The sequence below is a fragment of the Geotrypetes seraphini genome, chromosome 1 (assembly GCF_902459505.1).
Source record: "Geotrypetes seraphini chromosome 1, aGeoSer1.1, whole genome shotgun sequence".
Classification (NCBI taxonomy): Eukaryota; Metazoa; Chordata; class Amphibia; order Gymnophiona; family Dermophiidae; genus Geotrypetes; species Geotrypetes seraphini.
Genome location: NC_047084.1, coordinates 343286740 through 343304034, shown reverse-complemented (window position 1 = coordinate 343304034; position 17295 = coordinate 343286740). Strand labels below are relative to the sequence as shown.

Genomic DNA, 17295 nt, shown 5'->3' with positions numbered 1-17295 from the left:
GAAGGACTCCCTTATAAAGATAGGCTGAACAGATTGGGGCTCTTTGTCTTGGAGAGGAGACGACTGAGGCCCAGATGCACTAAAGCCAATAATCATCGCTAAACCTGTTTTTAACAGCTTTAGCAACGATCACATTTGCCAACCAGATGCAGAAAACGGCTCATCGCCTGGTTTTCTGCCCGATTGCTCATTCCTCAATCCAGCTATGCAAATAAGCTGATTAATATTAAAATGCCATATAAAACTAGTTGAATGATTGATGCTCTAACTGTATTCTTAACTGTATCCATGACATCCTGTTTGTTTGTCTGTCTTGGCTGTTTAGATTGTAAGCTCTTTCGAGCAGGGACTGCTTTTTTCTTTGTGACTCAGTACAGCTTTGCGTGCGTCTGGTAGCGCTATAGAAATAATTAGTAGTAGTAGTAGTAACTGCATAAAACAGAGTTCTATCATTATGCAGTTAAGCGCTTAATATTGCACATGAATGTATATGTTTTAACCAGCTGGGTTATTCAATGCCAGTGCCTGGCGAAGCTGCAAAGTTACCTATTCCAGGAGGGAAACTTTTTGGCCTGTTCTGGTTTTAAACTTGCATCCCAAAGCAGTGTAGTATTTTGTAGTTCATGATTCTATCCATTGAAATTGGTGCTGCAGGTCCCATAATACACTAGGATGAGGCTGGCAGAAATCCAGAACTGGCCCCTCTTGGAATGGGTAACTTGGTAGTTCTGGTGCCCAGGCTCCCAATTACATGGATATTTAACAGAAGACTGTGAGTTACACATGTAATATGTTGCATTTTGGTGCATATACCGTATTTTCGCGGATATAACGCGCACCTGTGTAAAACGCGCACAGGGGTATAGCGCGCAGAAATCACGATGATATGTACCAAAACTTTTCTATACCGCGCTCAGGCATATAACGCGCATGATGCCCGACGCTCCTTTCGCCCGCCCTGACTTTCCGTGCGCTGTCCCGACTCTCCGTTCACCCCCCTGACTTCCGTGCACTGCCCTGACTTTCCGTGCGCTGTCCCGACTCTCCGTTCACCCCCCCTGACTTTCCGTGCACTGTCCCCCCTTGAAGTCCTGTCCCCCCTTGAAGGTCTGTCCCCATCCTGAAAGCCTGATGCCCCCCCCCCGACGTCCGGTACATCCCCCCCCCCCGGCAGGACCACTCGCACCCTCACCCCGAAGGACCGCCGACTCCCCAACAATATCGGGCCAGGAGGGAGCCCAAACCCTCCTGGCCACGGCGACCCCCTAACCCCACCCCGCACTACATTACGGGCAGGAGGGATCCCAGGCCCTCCTGCCCTCGACGCAAACCCCCTCCCCCCAACGACCGCCCCCCCCAAGAACCTCCGCCCGTCCCCCAGCCGACCCGCGACCCCCCTGGCCGACCCCCACGACACCCCCACCCGCCTTCCCCGTACCTTTGTGTAGTTGGGCCAGAAGGGAGCCCAAACCCTCCTGGCCACGGCGACCCCCTAACCCCACCCCGCACTACATTACGGGCAGGAGGGATCCCAGGCCCTCCTGCCCTCGACGCAAACCCCCTCCCCCCAACGACCGCCCCCCCCCAAGAACCTCCGCCCGTCCCCCAGCCGACCCGCGACCCCCCTGGCCGACCCCCACGACCCCCCCACCCCCCTTCCCCGTACCTTTGGAAGTTGGCCGGACAGACGGGAGCCAAACCCGCCTGTCCGGCAGGCAGCCAACGAAGGAATGAGGCCGGATTGGCCCATCCGTCCTAAAGCTCCGCCTACTGGTGGGGCCTAAGGCGCGTGGGCCAATCAGAATAGGCCCTGGAGCCTTAGGTCCCACCTGGGGGCGCGGCCTGAGGCACATGGGCCAAACCCGACCATGTGTCTCAGGCCGCGCCCCCAGGTGGGACCTAAGGCTCCAGGGCCTATTCTGATTGGCCCACGCGCCTTAGGCCCCACCAGTAGGCGGAGCTTTAGGACGGATGGGCCAATCCGGCCTCATTTCTTCGTTGGCTGCCTGCCGGACAGGCGGGTTTGGCTCCCGTCTGTCCGGCCAACTTCCAAAGGTACGGGGAAGGGGGGTGGGGGGGTCGTGGGGGTCGGCCAGGGGGGTCGCGGGTCGGCTGGGGGGGCGGTCGGAGGTTCTTGGGGGGGCGGTCGTTGGAGGGAGGGGGGTTTGCGTCGAGGGCAGGAGGGCCTGGGATCCCTCCTGCCCGTAATGTAGTGCGGGGTGGGGTTAGGGGGTCGCCGTGGCCAGGAGGGTTTGGGCTCCCTTTTGGCCCAACTACACAAAGGTACGGGGAAGGCGGGTGGGGGTGTCGTGGGGGTCGGCCAGGGGGGTCGCGGGTCGGCTGGGGGACGGGCGGAGGTTCTTGGGGGGGGCGGTCGTTGGAGGGAGGGGGGTTTGCGTCGAGGGCAGGAGGGCCTGGGATCCCTCCTGCCCGTAATGTAGTGCGGGGTGGGGGTAGGGGGTCGCCGTGGCCAGGAGGGTTTGGGCTCCCTCCTGGCCCGATATTGTCGGGAAGTCGGCGGTCCTTCGGGGTGGGGGTGCGAGTGGTCCTGCCGGGGGGGGATGAATCGGACGTCGGGGAGTCGGCCGGGCAAGAGGGCTTGGGTTCCCTCTTGCTCCGATCGTGGATGCGGGTGCGGGTGGGAGCGCGTGCGAGCGGTCGTTCGGGGTGGGGGTGCGAGCGGTCCTGCTGGGGGGGTGAATCGGGCGTCGGGCGGGGTGGGAACTATGTTTAAAAACTTTTCTATACCGCGCTCAGGCATATAACGCGCGAGGGGTATGCGCGGTACGTAAAATCACGTATAACGCGCGCGTTATATCCGCGAAAATACGGTACTTGCATCAGCTCTATGGCTTGCATAAGTACAAGTGCCTAAGTGTTAAGGGCATTGACAGACAGTTGTGCTAGAATTCTATAATGGAACCTAGGCACCTAGGGACAGATTCTGTATAGGACACCCAGTCTCAGAAGCCGCCTAAACAGCTTTTGAGAATTGCATATGGGCTTCCTGTATAGAATCGCGTCTGTCCTCATGGACAGATTCCGAAGCCTGCCCAACACCACGATTCTCTAACCGACATCCATGTCACAGGGGCCGGTTAGAGAATTGGATTGCCACAGAACTTATTGCGGCAAGGGAATCTCCCTGCTGTGCTCAGTTTAACATCCGTAGCAGGGAACCCATCTCCCCCTCCCCCCCTCAAAGATTACCGGCAGGAGGGATGCCCAGTCCCTTCTGCTGGAACCCACGAATGTCCGCACTCCCACCCCCAAATGTCTGTGGTAAGAGGAGTACCAAATTCCTTCTACTGCCACCCCCTAAGAAATCCCCTGGCAGAAGGAATGCCTAGTCCCTCCTGCCAAACCCCCCAAAGGGCATCCCTTCTGCCGGTAGTCTTCGCGGGGGGGGGGGATGGGTTCTCTGGTGAGGCCACTAAACTGATCATGACAGGGAGATTTCCTTGCCCTGATCAGTTCAGCGGCCTCGTCTATTTGAAATGTAGGCCAGCATTTTGCTGCCCTACATTTCAGGTGCCTATCACAGCCCTAGGGAGATGCCTAGGACCGCCTAAACCTGCCTAAGATCACTTCCGGGTGAAACCATGCCTAGTCTTGGCGAGCTTAGACAGCCCTTCGTGCCTCCCTAGGCTCACTAAGACGCCTACAATGGAGGCAGCTTGCCTCGGGATTTTTTTTTTTTTAACTTGCATCCCGATTGGCTGGTTAGGCAGGGATAGGGCACCTACCACCGCCTACAATTGGGACGCCATTTATAGAATTTACCCCCTAGTTTCCATTATAGAATAGGCTTCTACTCCACATCCTATGGGCCCCTAATTGGAAGAGCCTAGATTTAAGGTGAAGTTGAGAATTTCATTTGTAAGTGAGAAAAAGATGAATTTAACTAGCTTAGAAAGTGGCCTGATCAAGAAAATTATGAGGAAATGGATATTAAGCCAAATGGAAAAGTCAGGAGAGCAGTACTGAAGTTAGGCTGGGGTGTTAAATTGCAGAGATCTTGAATAGTATGCAAACATACAAATTTTGTGAAATTAAAACTAAAACTCAGCATGTCAAGAGGAAAATTAATGGACTACATATTTGGTAGGAACAAGGTCAACTGGTTTTTATGGGACTACTGGAAATTCTCTGGGGGGTTCGGCGACCCATCAGGTTCAAGATTCAAGATGAAAAGCAAACTTCTTCCTCTGATCTGATAGAATTGCCTGAACCTGTGGGTTCTTCTATCAGCAAAAGGTACTGTATCATGATATATGTTGTTATTCAGAGTACATTGTGGTGTCAAGGTGAAATATGCTTCCTCATTTTACTCCCATGATCAGCCTCTTCAATAACTGACAATAGTTCTTTTTATTATTATTATTTATTTATAAATTTCAAAATTTAACACAAGAATCCTCTTGTTACAGTAAATCAGAGAAAATACATACAAGAAAATTATCCATTTGTTACACAACATAATCCAGTAATTCTTAATAACATAAAGTAAAAGGAAATAAGAATAATTTCAATGTTGTGAATAAGTTATCCTTTCTTAGACCACAATAACCTCCTAACTGAGCAAGATGTTAAGAGATAAGGAGTTCTCAACCAATGTAACTAATTAAGAGGAAAAAGGCTTAACATGATTCAAACCAGTCTAAAAATAAAATTACAGCCATCACACTTAGGTAAACTTTTTAGTGTCCAGGAAGTTACGAAGCTGCTCCAGCATAAAGTAAATATATTTAGTACCAGCATATCGAATCAGACACTTACAGGGATAGCTTAACAAGAAGATAGCTCCCAATTTTATTGTTTCTTCTCTCATATTTAAAAATAATTTCCTACGTTCCTGAGTAGATTTTGTAACATCTGGAAAAATCCATATTTTTTCTCCCAAAAATAAATTCTGGGAGAAACGAGACAATAGTTCTTTTATATCATTTTATTTATTAGCTTTTCAAAGTGTACATCTAGCCAAATATGACTTTTGACTGGAAATAATACATCTCATATGCAAGAAATAAAACAAAGAAAAAAATTATAATTAACAGAAAGATAAAGCACAGCGTATGCTACCAAGTCTTCAAAAATTTTATTTATTTATTTTTAAAATTTATATACCGTTTTATTCCCAAAGCGGTTTACAAATGGTTACTTACATAAGATATTATACGGAGTGAAGGATGAGGAGAATAGAGGAAACACATAAAAAGCTAAAAAAGAAACCTGAGGTAATACCACCTATCCTCCTAGTGGAAAAAAATTGGCCGGATGCTATTACATTATGCTGCAGTATAATTTCATTCAAAAGTGCATCCTACAAGCCAAATGTGATGTACCATCTTCTAGAAACATCTCAAGTCACACCAGATCAAGAAAATTCAATACACTTATCGAAACATCACAATATACAGTATTTTGCAGGAAATGGGGGGAAACGTCAGCTCTCATTTGGAGAACTTTAGAAATGTGCTTTTCAAACTTTTTGTTACCATGGCCCCATGAGTACAGCCAAATTTAAATGGTGAATTCCTCTATTTCTATCCCGACTATTGATTTCCTATCAGCCCCCTAGATTTCATGGGTCTTCTCAACATAATTGCCTGGTGGTGCCATCCAAAATTCCAAAATTCCATCTTTAGGATGACTGCTGCTATGTTATGGAATGCTCTTCCACCTTATGCTTGAAACAATCCCTAGAAAAATTTAAAACTAATCTTAAAATCTATTATTTTAGGATACATGAGTGAATTATTTTGCTGTCATTCTTGATTGGATGAGGAAATTGGGGGACTCTCTGGAAGTGCAGAATGCTATCCTTTATAATTATCCTATGCCTTTCTGAATTGCATTCTTAACATAACATAAGAATAGCCGTACTGGATCAGACCAGTGGCCCATCTAGCCCAGTAACCCTTCTTCACGGAAGCCAATCCAGGTCACAAGTACCTGGCAAAAACCCAAATAGTAGCAGCATTCCATGCCACCGATCCAAGGCAAGCAGTGGCTTCTCCCATGTCAACAGCAGTTTATGGACTTTTCCTCCAGGAACTTGTCCAAACCATTTTTAAAACCAGCTACATTAACTGCTCTTACTACATCCTCTGGCAACACACTCCAGAGCTTAACTATTTTCTGAGTGAAAAAAAGATTTCTTCCTAATGGTTTTAAAAGTATTACTCTGTAACTTCATCGAGGTTCAACGTGGATAAGCGTAAAGTGATGCATGTCGGGAACAAAAATCTCATGCACATGTCCAGGGCGGTACTTGGAGAGACCTCCCAGGAAAGAGACTTGGGAGTTCTGATCGACAAGTTGATGAAGCCATCTGCACAATGCACAGCAGCAGCAAAAAGGGCAAACAGAATGCTAGGAATGATTAAGAAGGGGATCACGAACAGATCGGAGAGGGTTATCATGCCGCTGTACCATGCCATGGTACGCCCTCACCTGGAATACTGTGTCCAGCACTGGTCACCGTACATGAAGAAGGACACGGTTACTACTCGAAAGGGTCCAGAGAAGAGCAACTAAAACGGTTAAGGGGCTGGAGGAATTGCCGTACAGTGAGAGATTGGAGAAACTTGGCCTCTTCTCCCTTGAAAAGAAGAGACTGAGAGGGGACTTGATCGAAACATTCAAAATACTGAAGGGACTAGACTTAGTAGAGAAAGACAGACTGTTCTCCCTCTCCAAGTTAGGGAGAACGAGAGGGCACTCTCTAAAATTGAAAGGGGATAGATTCCGTACAAATATAAGGAAATTCTTCTTCACCCAGAGAGTGATGGAAAGCTGGAACGCTTTTCCGGAGTCTGTTATAGGGGAAAACACCCTCCAGGGTTTCAAGACAAAGTTGGACAAGTTCCTGCTAAACTGGAACGTACGCAGGTGAGGTTGGACTCATTTAAAGCACTGGTCTTTAACCTGAGAGCCGCTGCATGGGCAGACTGCTGGGCAGGATGGACCACTGGTCTGACCCAGCAGCGGCATTTCTTATGTTCTTATGTTCTTTGTAAATTAACCCACTTGTACCCATTCTACACCACTCAGAATGTTGTAGACTTTGATCATATCTCCCCTCAGCTGTCTCTTTTCCAAGCTGACGAGCCCTAACCTCTTTAGTCTTTCCTCATACGAGAGGAGTTCCATCCCCTTTATCATCTTGATTACTCTTCTTTGAACCTTTTCTAGTGCTGCTATATCTTTTTTGAGATAAGGAGACCAGAACTGAACGTAATACTTAAGGTGAGGTCGCACAATTAAGCTTTATGCTTGTGCACATGTATCCTCTTTCTGGTCGAATGTGTGGTCCACAATTACTTACATTTTTCATATCACTGATGCTTTCTCCTTGGATCTACTGTTTACTGGCTTCTCGATACTTTCTTCCCCTTTATCCATCAATCATGAACGTCTGTGGATTATTTTTCTATTTACTGCTCTGTCCATTATTCTTCAACACTGGAAGGATACTTCCAAATTACATGTCAATCAGTGGTGGAACTCAATATGTCTCTTAGTTAAATTTGAATGTCATTTTGCTGAACGTAACAACTCCTTGGCCTCTTATACAAAAACCTAGTCTCCTTTGCTTGACTATTGCAAATCAGACCCTTGACCTCTCCATTATTATTCCATTATTATCATATTACCAGTATTTGTCTCACCTATTGGCTGAAAATACTTTATATGTCGTTTTGGTTGTGACATATATTATATGTATTCCTGTATCTTCTATTTAGAAGCTTTATGCTGGTTTTCCTGGTACATTTGAGGAACATTCCTCATATTTTATTCTCCATTCTTTTCTTGATGTACACCATCTTATCTCCTCTCTGGCCTATGCATTTGCCGGTATATGATTGTTATTCTGTTGTGGAACACTTCACATATATTAATGATTTTTGTTATTATGTGTTCCTCTTTTGGAACACCCATATTGTTGGCATTGTATTATATACTTATAAAATCAATAAAACTCTTTGAACTTAAAAAAAAAAAAGCTTTATAGCATTATAGCAGAGGCATTATAACATTCTTAGTCTTGTTTACCATCCGTTTTCTAATAATTCCTAGTATCATTTTTGCTTTCTTGGCCACTGCCGCACATTGGGCGGAAGGTTTCAGAGTATTGTCCATGATGACACCCAGATCCTTTTCTTGAGTGATGACCCCCAAGGTGGACCCTAGCATCTGGTAACTTTTTGTCTCCACCATCTCCCTTGGGAGGGCATTCTAGGCATCCAACCCCCTCTCTGTGAAAAACATTTCCTGACTTTACTCCTAAGTCTACCCTCTTGCTTCCTCATCTCTTGAAAAATGTTGCTTGAATATTAATACTTTTCAAGTATTTAAGCATCTGTAATGTATCTGCCCTGCTCTTCCTTTCTTCTAAAATATACATATACAGATATCCATGTCTCTTTTCATATGTCTTTTGGCACAAACCCCATATCATTTTTGTCCAGGTCTTGTGAAAGATACTTCAATAAATGGATATGTACAGTTACACATGCTTTGCAAGCATAAATGCACCAATTAGCATCACATATGTACCCAAATGCACCGTTATTCTATAAACAAGCATGTGTTATGACACAAAAGTTTGAGGGGGTGTATACATTGGCAGAGCATGGGTGGGCCATGGGCATAGGGCCAACTATTCACATGTTATAGAATACTATAAGTTATGCACACTGCTTGGCACACATAGGTGTGCCAACTTATGCCAGCCATAGACCTGGCATAAATGGTCACGCCTATCTACAAGCACATTGATGCTGGCATGCACTAATATTCTATATTGAAATCTTGGCGCCATTATAGAATTGGTGCCCAGCCCACGGAATCAAGGCACTTAATTCAAAGTGCCATGTTACAGAATTGCCCTCTTTATGTCCTTATTGAGATACAGCCTCCAAAACTGAAGACAATACTCCAAATGTGGCCTCACCGATTGCTTGTACACCGGTATCAACACCTCCTTTCTTCTGCTGGTCATGCCTCGCTCTATGCAGCCTGGCATCCTTCTGGTTATGACCTCTGGTTTACCACATTGTTTCGTTACCTTGAGGTCCTCAATGTCCCTTTCTTGTCCCCTATCACATATGCTTTCTTTGGATTTCTGCTACCCAAGTGCATGTTTGTGCGTTTCTTCACATTAAATATTTAACTGACAAAGATTAGACCATTCTTTAATTATTGTAGATCGCTTCTCATATTGTCCGCTCCCTCCGAAATGTTAACTCTGTTTCAAATCTTCAAAAGATTTGCTTTCTAACTCTTTGGCAATATCACTCACAAATATATTGAATACAATTGGCCCCAGTAGTGACTCTGAAGCACTCTACTACTTACCTCTCCATCCTCTAAGTAAATTACATTTACCTCCACTTTCTGTTGTGTGTCAGTCAACCAGTTGCTAATCCAATTCACCACATTGGGTTCTAAGTTCAGCCCTGCTAAGTTTATTACTGAGCTTCCTACAAGGAACTGTGTCAAAGACTTTTCTGAAATCCAAGTGAACATTAACTTAGACCAGTGTGTTGCAAACCTTTTAAGCAGCTGGCACATTAATCTCGGGGCTGCGGCTGGAGGGCAGCCGGAAATGCATGGATGTCCTCCAGCATCTATTACTGCCGGTGGGATGCTCCAGAAGGAGAAATCAGGAGAAGGAGCAGAGGCACAGGAGCCAGCTGACTGACTACAGGATGTGCCTCTCGCCACAAGAGGCACGTCCTGTAAGCAGTCAGCCAGTGCCGACACCTCTCCTCCTCATTGGCACCTCGGGGCACACCTGGAATCCTATGGGGCAAATAGTTTGCGATACACAGACTTAGACCATCCTCCACTAATTATAACACCTTCCCACACTTTTAGGAGCAGAGCCGCCAGATGTTTCCTCACTGTAAAAGACAAATTTACTACTTAGTTGCTCCATGTGTTCTTACAGAGAAGGGCATTGAAAATGATAAAAGGGATGGGATGACTTCTCTATGAGGTAAGGCTAAAGCGGCTAGGGCTCTTCAGCTTGGAGAAGAGACCGCTCAGGGGTGATATGATAGAGGTCTATAAAATGCTGAGTGGAGTGGAAAGGGTAGATGTGAATCGCTTGTTTACTCTTTCTAAAAATACTAGGACTAGGGGGCATGCGATGAAGCGACTAAGTAGTAGATTTACAACAAACGAGAGAAAATGTTTCATCACACAATGTGTAATTAAACTCTGGAATTTGTTGACGGAGAATGTGATGAAATCAGTTAGCTTAGCAGTGTTATAAAAAAGGTTTGGATAATTTCCTAGAAGAGAAGTCCATAAGCCATTATTAAGATGGCTTGGGGAAATCCACTGCTTATTCCTAGGATAAGCAGCATAAAATCTGTTTTACTACTTGGGATCTAGCTTGGTACTTGGGACCTGGGTTGGCCACTGTTGGAAAAAGGATACTGGGCTTGATGGACCTTCGGTCTGTTCCAGTAAGGCAATTACTGGACCACATTGAGATTTCTGCAATAAATTGATTTGGACCACAGTAGTATGATAACAATCTGATTTCCAGCTTTTAGTTTCTCTCTCTCTCTCAAACACATTCATATAGCACCTACTGTAGTCCTCCCCTTCAGACCCCAGCTCTGTTCATAGACCAACTAGATATGCAGTTGAGAAAAGGTACATTTTCAGTTCCTTTTTAAACCTTTTCAAATTCATTTGAACACAAAGGGAAGTAGGAAGTGTGTTCCAGAGGGCTGGCACAACTTAGAAAAAAAAGCCAAAAATTGAGTGACCTCCTGCCCTACATACCATGCCCATGCTCCCCATACCATAGTTCCAGATGTTCACCCCCTCCCCCACCTCCCCTGCTTCCTGAGTCGCACACATATGTGTAACCACAGTCAAGTTTCTGACTGTAACTGAGGTCCTCCTCCATCCAGTTAGTCCATAAATGAAGATTTAAAAAGAAGCCTTTATAAACACACTCCCTTATCTCACACACTTCCATCTCTGAAAATACCTTAGTAGAACCCTAGGGTCTTTACACATGGAAGCCATTTTGTCATGTCATTTCACAATGCTTCATTTTCTGACAGTGCTAGGTATTTTTGGAAATATTTCAGGGTATTTTTTTTTGAAATACATACAGAGAAAATCAATTAAAAAAAAAATAATAATGATACATAACTGTACATTATGATATGAAATTCTATACCAAAAAGACAAGCACAGCATGTTATTGAGAAAGACATGGGGGAAGCTACTGCTTGCCCTGGATCAATAGCATGGAATGTTGCTACTTCTTGGGGTTTTGGCCAGGTACTAGGGACCTGGATTGGCCACTGTGAGAATGGGCTACTGGGCTTGATGGACCATTGGTCTGACCCGGTAAGGCCATTCTTATGTTCTTATGACTGAGTGCTTCCTATCAGGAATCCATAATGAGAAGGGCCATGATTTTGTGTTGCAGTGTGATGGTACGCTGGGGCGAGTTTGATGATCTTTATCACATTAGTGATCTAGAAGAGTCGACAAAGACTGAAAATGAAGAAACAAATGACCAGGAAGGTAACAGCACCACCAGGAATTTAATGGTGACTTTTAAAAAAGTGATGGTGTAGAAGGGAATGGTCACAACTCAGTAGTAACTTGTGTCACAACTTTATTCATTGAATTCCATGGCACTGTCCGTAGGAGCTATGTACTTACAGTGGTGATGGCCAGTGGAGATGGCATTTTAGAACTGCTTAGGTCAAGGGCATGAGGAAACTACTGAGGATTGGAAAGTTTAGCCAATACAACAACATCTACTGGTGTGGCACAATCTTGTCACAGGACTATAACTATAATGGTTGTGTTATATAGAAGAAGGGGGCCAAAAATAGATTTAAACATTTCTGGAAGTAGCAAATGAATACTCTTAAGGGGTATTTCTAATAGGAGGGTGCCACCATTTAGGTGCCAAGAACACATGAAAGTGACCACAATACCAGCATATATGCGAATACTGTGTACATATAGGTGCATAAATGCCTATATTCTACTTGTGCATTCAATTTATAAAGTGCTCAGTCACCAACCAAACAGTGTCATATAAAATGCCAGCATTAGAAACATAGAAATATAGAAAATGACTGCAGAAAAGGGCCTAACTTAACCCTCTTAGATATCCCATAGCCCATCAAGTCTGCCCGCTCTGATTGCCCTCCCCCAATTTACCCTCTTAGAGATCCCACATGTGCATCCCATTTTTTCTTAAAATCTGGCATGCTGCTGGCCTCAATCACCTGCAATGGAAGTTCATTCCAATGATCAACCACTCTTTCGGTGAAGAAATACTTCCTGGTGTCGCCATGAAATTTCCCGCCCCTGATTTTTAGCGGATGCCCTCTTGTTGCCGAGGGTCCTTTAAGAAAGAAAATATCATCTTCCTCCATGATACGACCGGTGATATATTTAAACGTCTCAATCATGTCTCCCCTCTCCCTACGTTCTTCGAGAGAGTACAGCCACAATTTAGTCAGCCTCTCCTCGTATGAGAGATCCTTGAGCCCCGAGACCATCCTGTTGGCCATTCGTTGAATTGACTCAACTCTCAGCACATCTTTTCGGTAGTATGGTCTCCAGAATTGTACACAGTATTCCAGATGAGGTCTCACCATAGATCTGTACAACGGCATTATGACTTCAGGCTTCCTGCTAACAAAACTTCTACGGATACACCCCAACATTTGTCTAGGTTGGTTGTCAAGAGGGACCATCATCGCACTACGAGAGTCCCTCTCATTGCCCTCCATACAAAAATATGTAAAACTACTTATGTTTGTAATTCAAAAAATTACTTATCTGTTTCAAATGAAGTCACTTATGGAGGCAGACGCTTGGCAATAAAGTAAACTAATCATCACTCAAATCCATTTCAAATGCTATGGAACTCTTTGAAAATCCGTGTTCAATAAACTAATTGGCTCCCTTTGACTCGAGTTTCGCTCGAAGCGTCGTCAGGAAGGGGGCACTAGAAATAAACGAAAAAACAGAAATACATAAAAAATGCATACTCAAAAAACAACACGCTGGATCTGTTTGGTAAAAATGTAATCTAATCATAAACTTAAATAAAGTCAAAAAAACAAACATCAAAAACTTGTAATAAAGTATATAATACATCCACTTACTAATGCGGCCAAGGAGTTCACTGAAACTCGAAGGGGAGCAGCAGAAAGGAAAGAACGCTATCAGTAACTGAACTAATTTAAAGGTGCTGGGACCAAAACGTCACACAAAGGGTTCCACAGCATTTGAAATGGATTTGAGTGATGATTAGTATACTTTATTGACAAGCGTCTGCCCCCATAAGTGACTTCATTTGAAATAGATAAGTAATTTTTTGAATTACAAACATAAGAAGTAGTTTTACATATTTTTGTATGGAGGGCAGTGAGAGGGACTCTCGTAGTGCAATGATGGTCCCTCTTGACAACCAAAGCTGGCATTTTATATGACACTGTTTGGTTGGTGACTGAGCACTATATAAATTGAATGCACAAATAGAGTGTTTTGTGTAGTGTGTATTTCATATTATGAACAAATAGACTTGTGACAGCACTTTTTGCATTGATTTTTTAACACAAGCAATTTATTTTTGAGCTCCTAATATTGTTTTAGTACTCAATTCATAGTCAAGGCTACTATTTACACTTCATATATTGATATTGTGACTTGCACAGCCATAAGCAGCGCCAATCAAATATATATAGAGATCTAGGTATCTTCAGACTGCCAATCCGGTACCATAACTCAGACTGGCTGCAATCCTCATTAATCCCAATTGTTTGATCTTATAATATTCTTATTGTTTAACATTCTACAGTACTTTCTTAATAATACTTTTCTGTCAGCATTTTGTAAATATTCATTAAGATGAAAAACTTATCTTGCAGCAGCAGTACCTCATTTGAATATATTCTGGCTACACATTATTCTTTACAATGGCACCTAAATGTGGTGATGCATAATTTGAAGGTGAGCAGACACGGGGTAGGAGTCTGGACAGAACAGAATGTTATGTGTGTAAATTATAAAATATTATCAAGTTTCAAGTTTATTAAAAATTTGATAAAACACTAATCATAAATTCTAAGCGTTTTACAATAAAAATTTTTAAAAGGGGTCCAGTTAACAAACTATTAATGACATAACTTTTCTTACATGAGACAATAGGATAGTGGGTAGAAATACAATTTGAAAAAAAGAGAGAACAATTAAGGGTAATGACATAGGGAAAGAGAAAAACAAATTTTAGTATAGAAAATGAGCTAGAATTAACAGTCATATGCGTCTTTAAATAAAAAGCTTTTGAGGCCACTCTTGAATTTATCTAAATTCTGTTCAGACCTTAAATATGATGGTAACGAATTCCATATTGTTGGGGCTATTGTTGCAAAAGAAGAAGCCCTGCAGGTACTAATAATTTTTAGGGATGGGACATGAAGAAGATGCTGTGATGCAGTCTAGGTTTATTTGCAGTAGCTCTATGGCTATAGTAAGTGATTGATGCCTAAAATATACACGTATATTTGCTCTGCTTTGCCCCTATATAGAATTAAATTTCAAGTTTTATTAAAGCTTGTTATACCACTCTCTCAAGGATTCTTTCAAAACAATTTACAATTAAGAATATTAATAAAAAGTAAGAAAAAAAAGATGAAATTCAGAAAGGAGAGCAGAACTGCATCATTCAGTAGGATAGACAGAGGAAGGAAATTGCACCACAGATCCAGACTCTGCAGCCCTAGATAGTTTCGACAGGGTGGGTGGAAAATGAGGGAAAGGGATTAGGAACTGCTTGTTAAAAGCATCTGTAAAATGAGAGGTTTTTAATCCAGTTTTAAACTTCTCAAAGAAATGTTCTTGGTGGAAATACTGAGGGAGGGCGTTCCAAAAGAAGGGGCCTATTGCACTGAAAATTTGCATCCTGACGAAGTCATAGCAAACATGTTGGAAGGAGGGAACTACAAGAGAATTAAATTGGGAGGATCTGAGGCTTCAGACTATTGATTGATATATTGGACATGTTACAGTCCTTGCAAAAATGCTGTTCCAAATCACTAAAGCTTGACTGTCAGTTAAACCAGAGCTTAGGACATTACTGTGAGAAGACTCGGAACTCTTGAACGATAATCTTTTTTAATGCAGACAGGGAAAGGAATTGGGACTTGTATACCACCTTTTTGTAGTTTTACAACCACACTCAAGGTGGTTTACATACAAGTATTTCAAGTATTTTCCCTATCTGTCCTGGTGGGCTCACAATCTATTTAATGTACCTGGGGCAGTGGAGGATTAAGGCCCAAATTCTGTAACCAGCACCTAAAGTTAGGCACCTATTTTGGAGGCGCCCATCTAGATAGGAGCCTATCTAAATTGAATATCAAGCTCAATTAAGCTTTTTAATCAGCACTGATTGAAACATAGGCGCCTATAAAGGAAGCACAATTCTGTAACAAGGCGCCTCTAAAAATGTAGGCGGCCTTCAAAAAAATAGGCGCTATGCATGTTAGCGTGACTACATGTTAGGCACCTTGTTGCAGAATCACTGCTCTAAAGCGTGCTTAAGCGCTCAGCTAGGCACCTAACTTTTAGTTGTACCTAGAGCTGGCCTATTTCTTGGGCGTCTCCAAAATAGGTTCCGCTCAGCGTGATTTATTAAACAGCACCCAATATTACTTGAATCGTGCTAAACAGTGCCTAATTAGGCGCCTAACTTTTGGGCACTTCTTATAGAATTTGCCCTTAAGTGACTTGCCCAGGGTCACAAGGAGAAACATGGGTTTTGAACCCACAACTTCAGGGTGTTGAGGCTGTAAGCTCTAACCACTGCACCACTTTCTCTTAAACAAGGAAAAAACAACTTACAGTTCATGTGTGCTGGGCAAGTTATTGTTGTGCAATTGGGAGTCTGTTCTCAACCAGCTCTTTCTCCATCCATGAGAGACTGGGACTTTCAGCAATATGCTGGGAAGTAATGCTGTTTATACTTGTCACTGGTGAAACCTTGATTGAATCACAATAGACTTGTAGGATTCGTGCAACCATAATACAACATGGCAGTTTCAGTTCACTAAAGAAACTTTCTGCAGACTAATTCTTACAGACCCAGTGGAGAGAGGAAAGGGGCTACTTAGCCAGCTTGTTTAGGGAACAAGCAAGCCAATGGAAAGAGTTTCATAAGACACAGGAAGCTGTACATGTGTTCTGAAACAGCCTATTACAGAGAAATACAAGATTACAGAGATTTGTAGTCCTATCACATTAACTAATTATCTTCTAATTGCTTCTATGCAAATGAGGGTAGAACAGGACAGATATAGTGGCAAGCTGGAGTAACAGACTTTGTGAACCATGGATATGATTTGAAATGAAAATTCTTTAAGTAACAGATAACCAGTGGTACCTTGGATTACGAGCATATTCCGTTCCAGGAGCATGCTCGTAATCCAAAATGCTCGTTCCTCAAAGCGAGTTTCCCCAAAGGAAATAATGGAAACTCGCTTCGATAGGTTCCCACCCTCCAACCCTCCCCCCCCCGAGGCCAGTAGCGCTGCTTCTCCCCTCCCCCACAAGAACCAGCATTGCTCCCCCCGAAGGCCCCCCCTCGCGATCCAGCACCCCACCCCGCCGCCATCGGGCACCTCCCCGCCACGACCTCAGGTCCCCCAACCCACCCGAACCCTCTTCTTACTTTGATGTAGCCTCCGCACCGGCACCGGCAACAGCATGTCTTGTGCGTTGGTGCTGGTGTCCGAAGATCTGCCTCCTGTGCTGGGCCTTGAGCATGCGCACATGCTCAAGGCCCAGCATAGGAGACAGATCTTCGGGCACCGGCAGCAGCACAGGACATGCTGGTGCTGGTGCGGAGGCTACATCAAAGTAAGAAGAGGGTTCGGGTGGGTTGGAGGGACCTCAGGTCGCAGCAGGGGGGGGTGTGCTGGATCGCGGGGGGGAGGGTGCCAGTTCGCCGGGGGGCGGGTGCTCGCAAATCGAGGCGCACTCGGTTTACGAGGCACCAAGTTTGCAAATGTTTTGCTCGTCTTGCAAAACACTCGCAAACCGGTGCACTCGTAAACCGAGGTACCACTGTACTTCTAACGTAGAAGGGTGACATGGTCTTCACCCTATTAGCAGTTTTATGGTTGAGTTTTGACTCATTTGCAGACAACAGAGTGCAAAGGTTGAATGACAAATGCCGATCATACTCCACAGTGAAGAAGTGGTGTGCAACTTTCAGCCTGGAAATTT

General features: G+C 44.1%; 1 protein-coding gene across 3 annotated transcripts in view; it reads left to right on the top strand.

Annotated features, from left to right (window-relative positions):
- RASSF6 (Ras association domain family member 6) overlaps nt 1-17295 on the top strand; it is a 145033-nt gene that overhangs the window by 77519 nt on the left and 50219 nt on the right. For all 3 annotated transcript variants that reach the window (XM_033961805.1, XM_033961771.1, XM_033961765.1), the window contains 2 exons: nt 4109-4257; nt 11468-11565. In XM_033961805.1, the coding sequence (XP_033817696.1) occupies nt 4109-4257; nt 11468-11565 (247 nt within the window). The remainder of the gene's footprint in view (nt 1-4108; nt 4258-11467; nt 11566-17295) is intronic.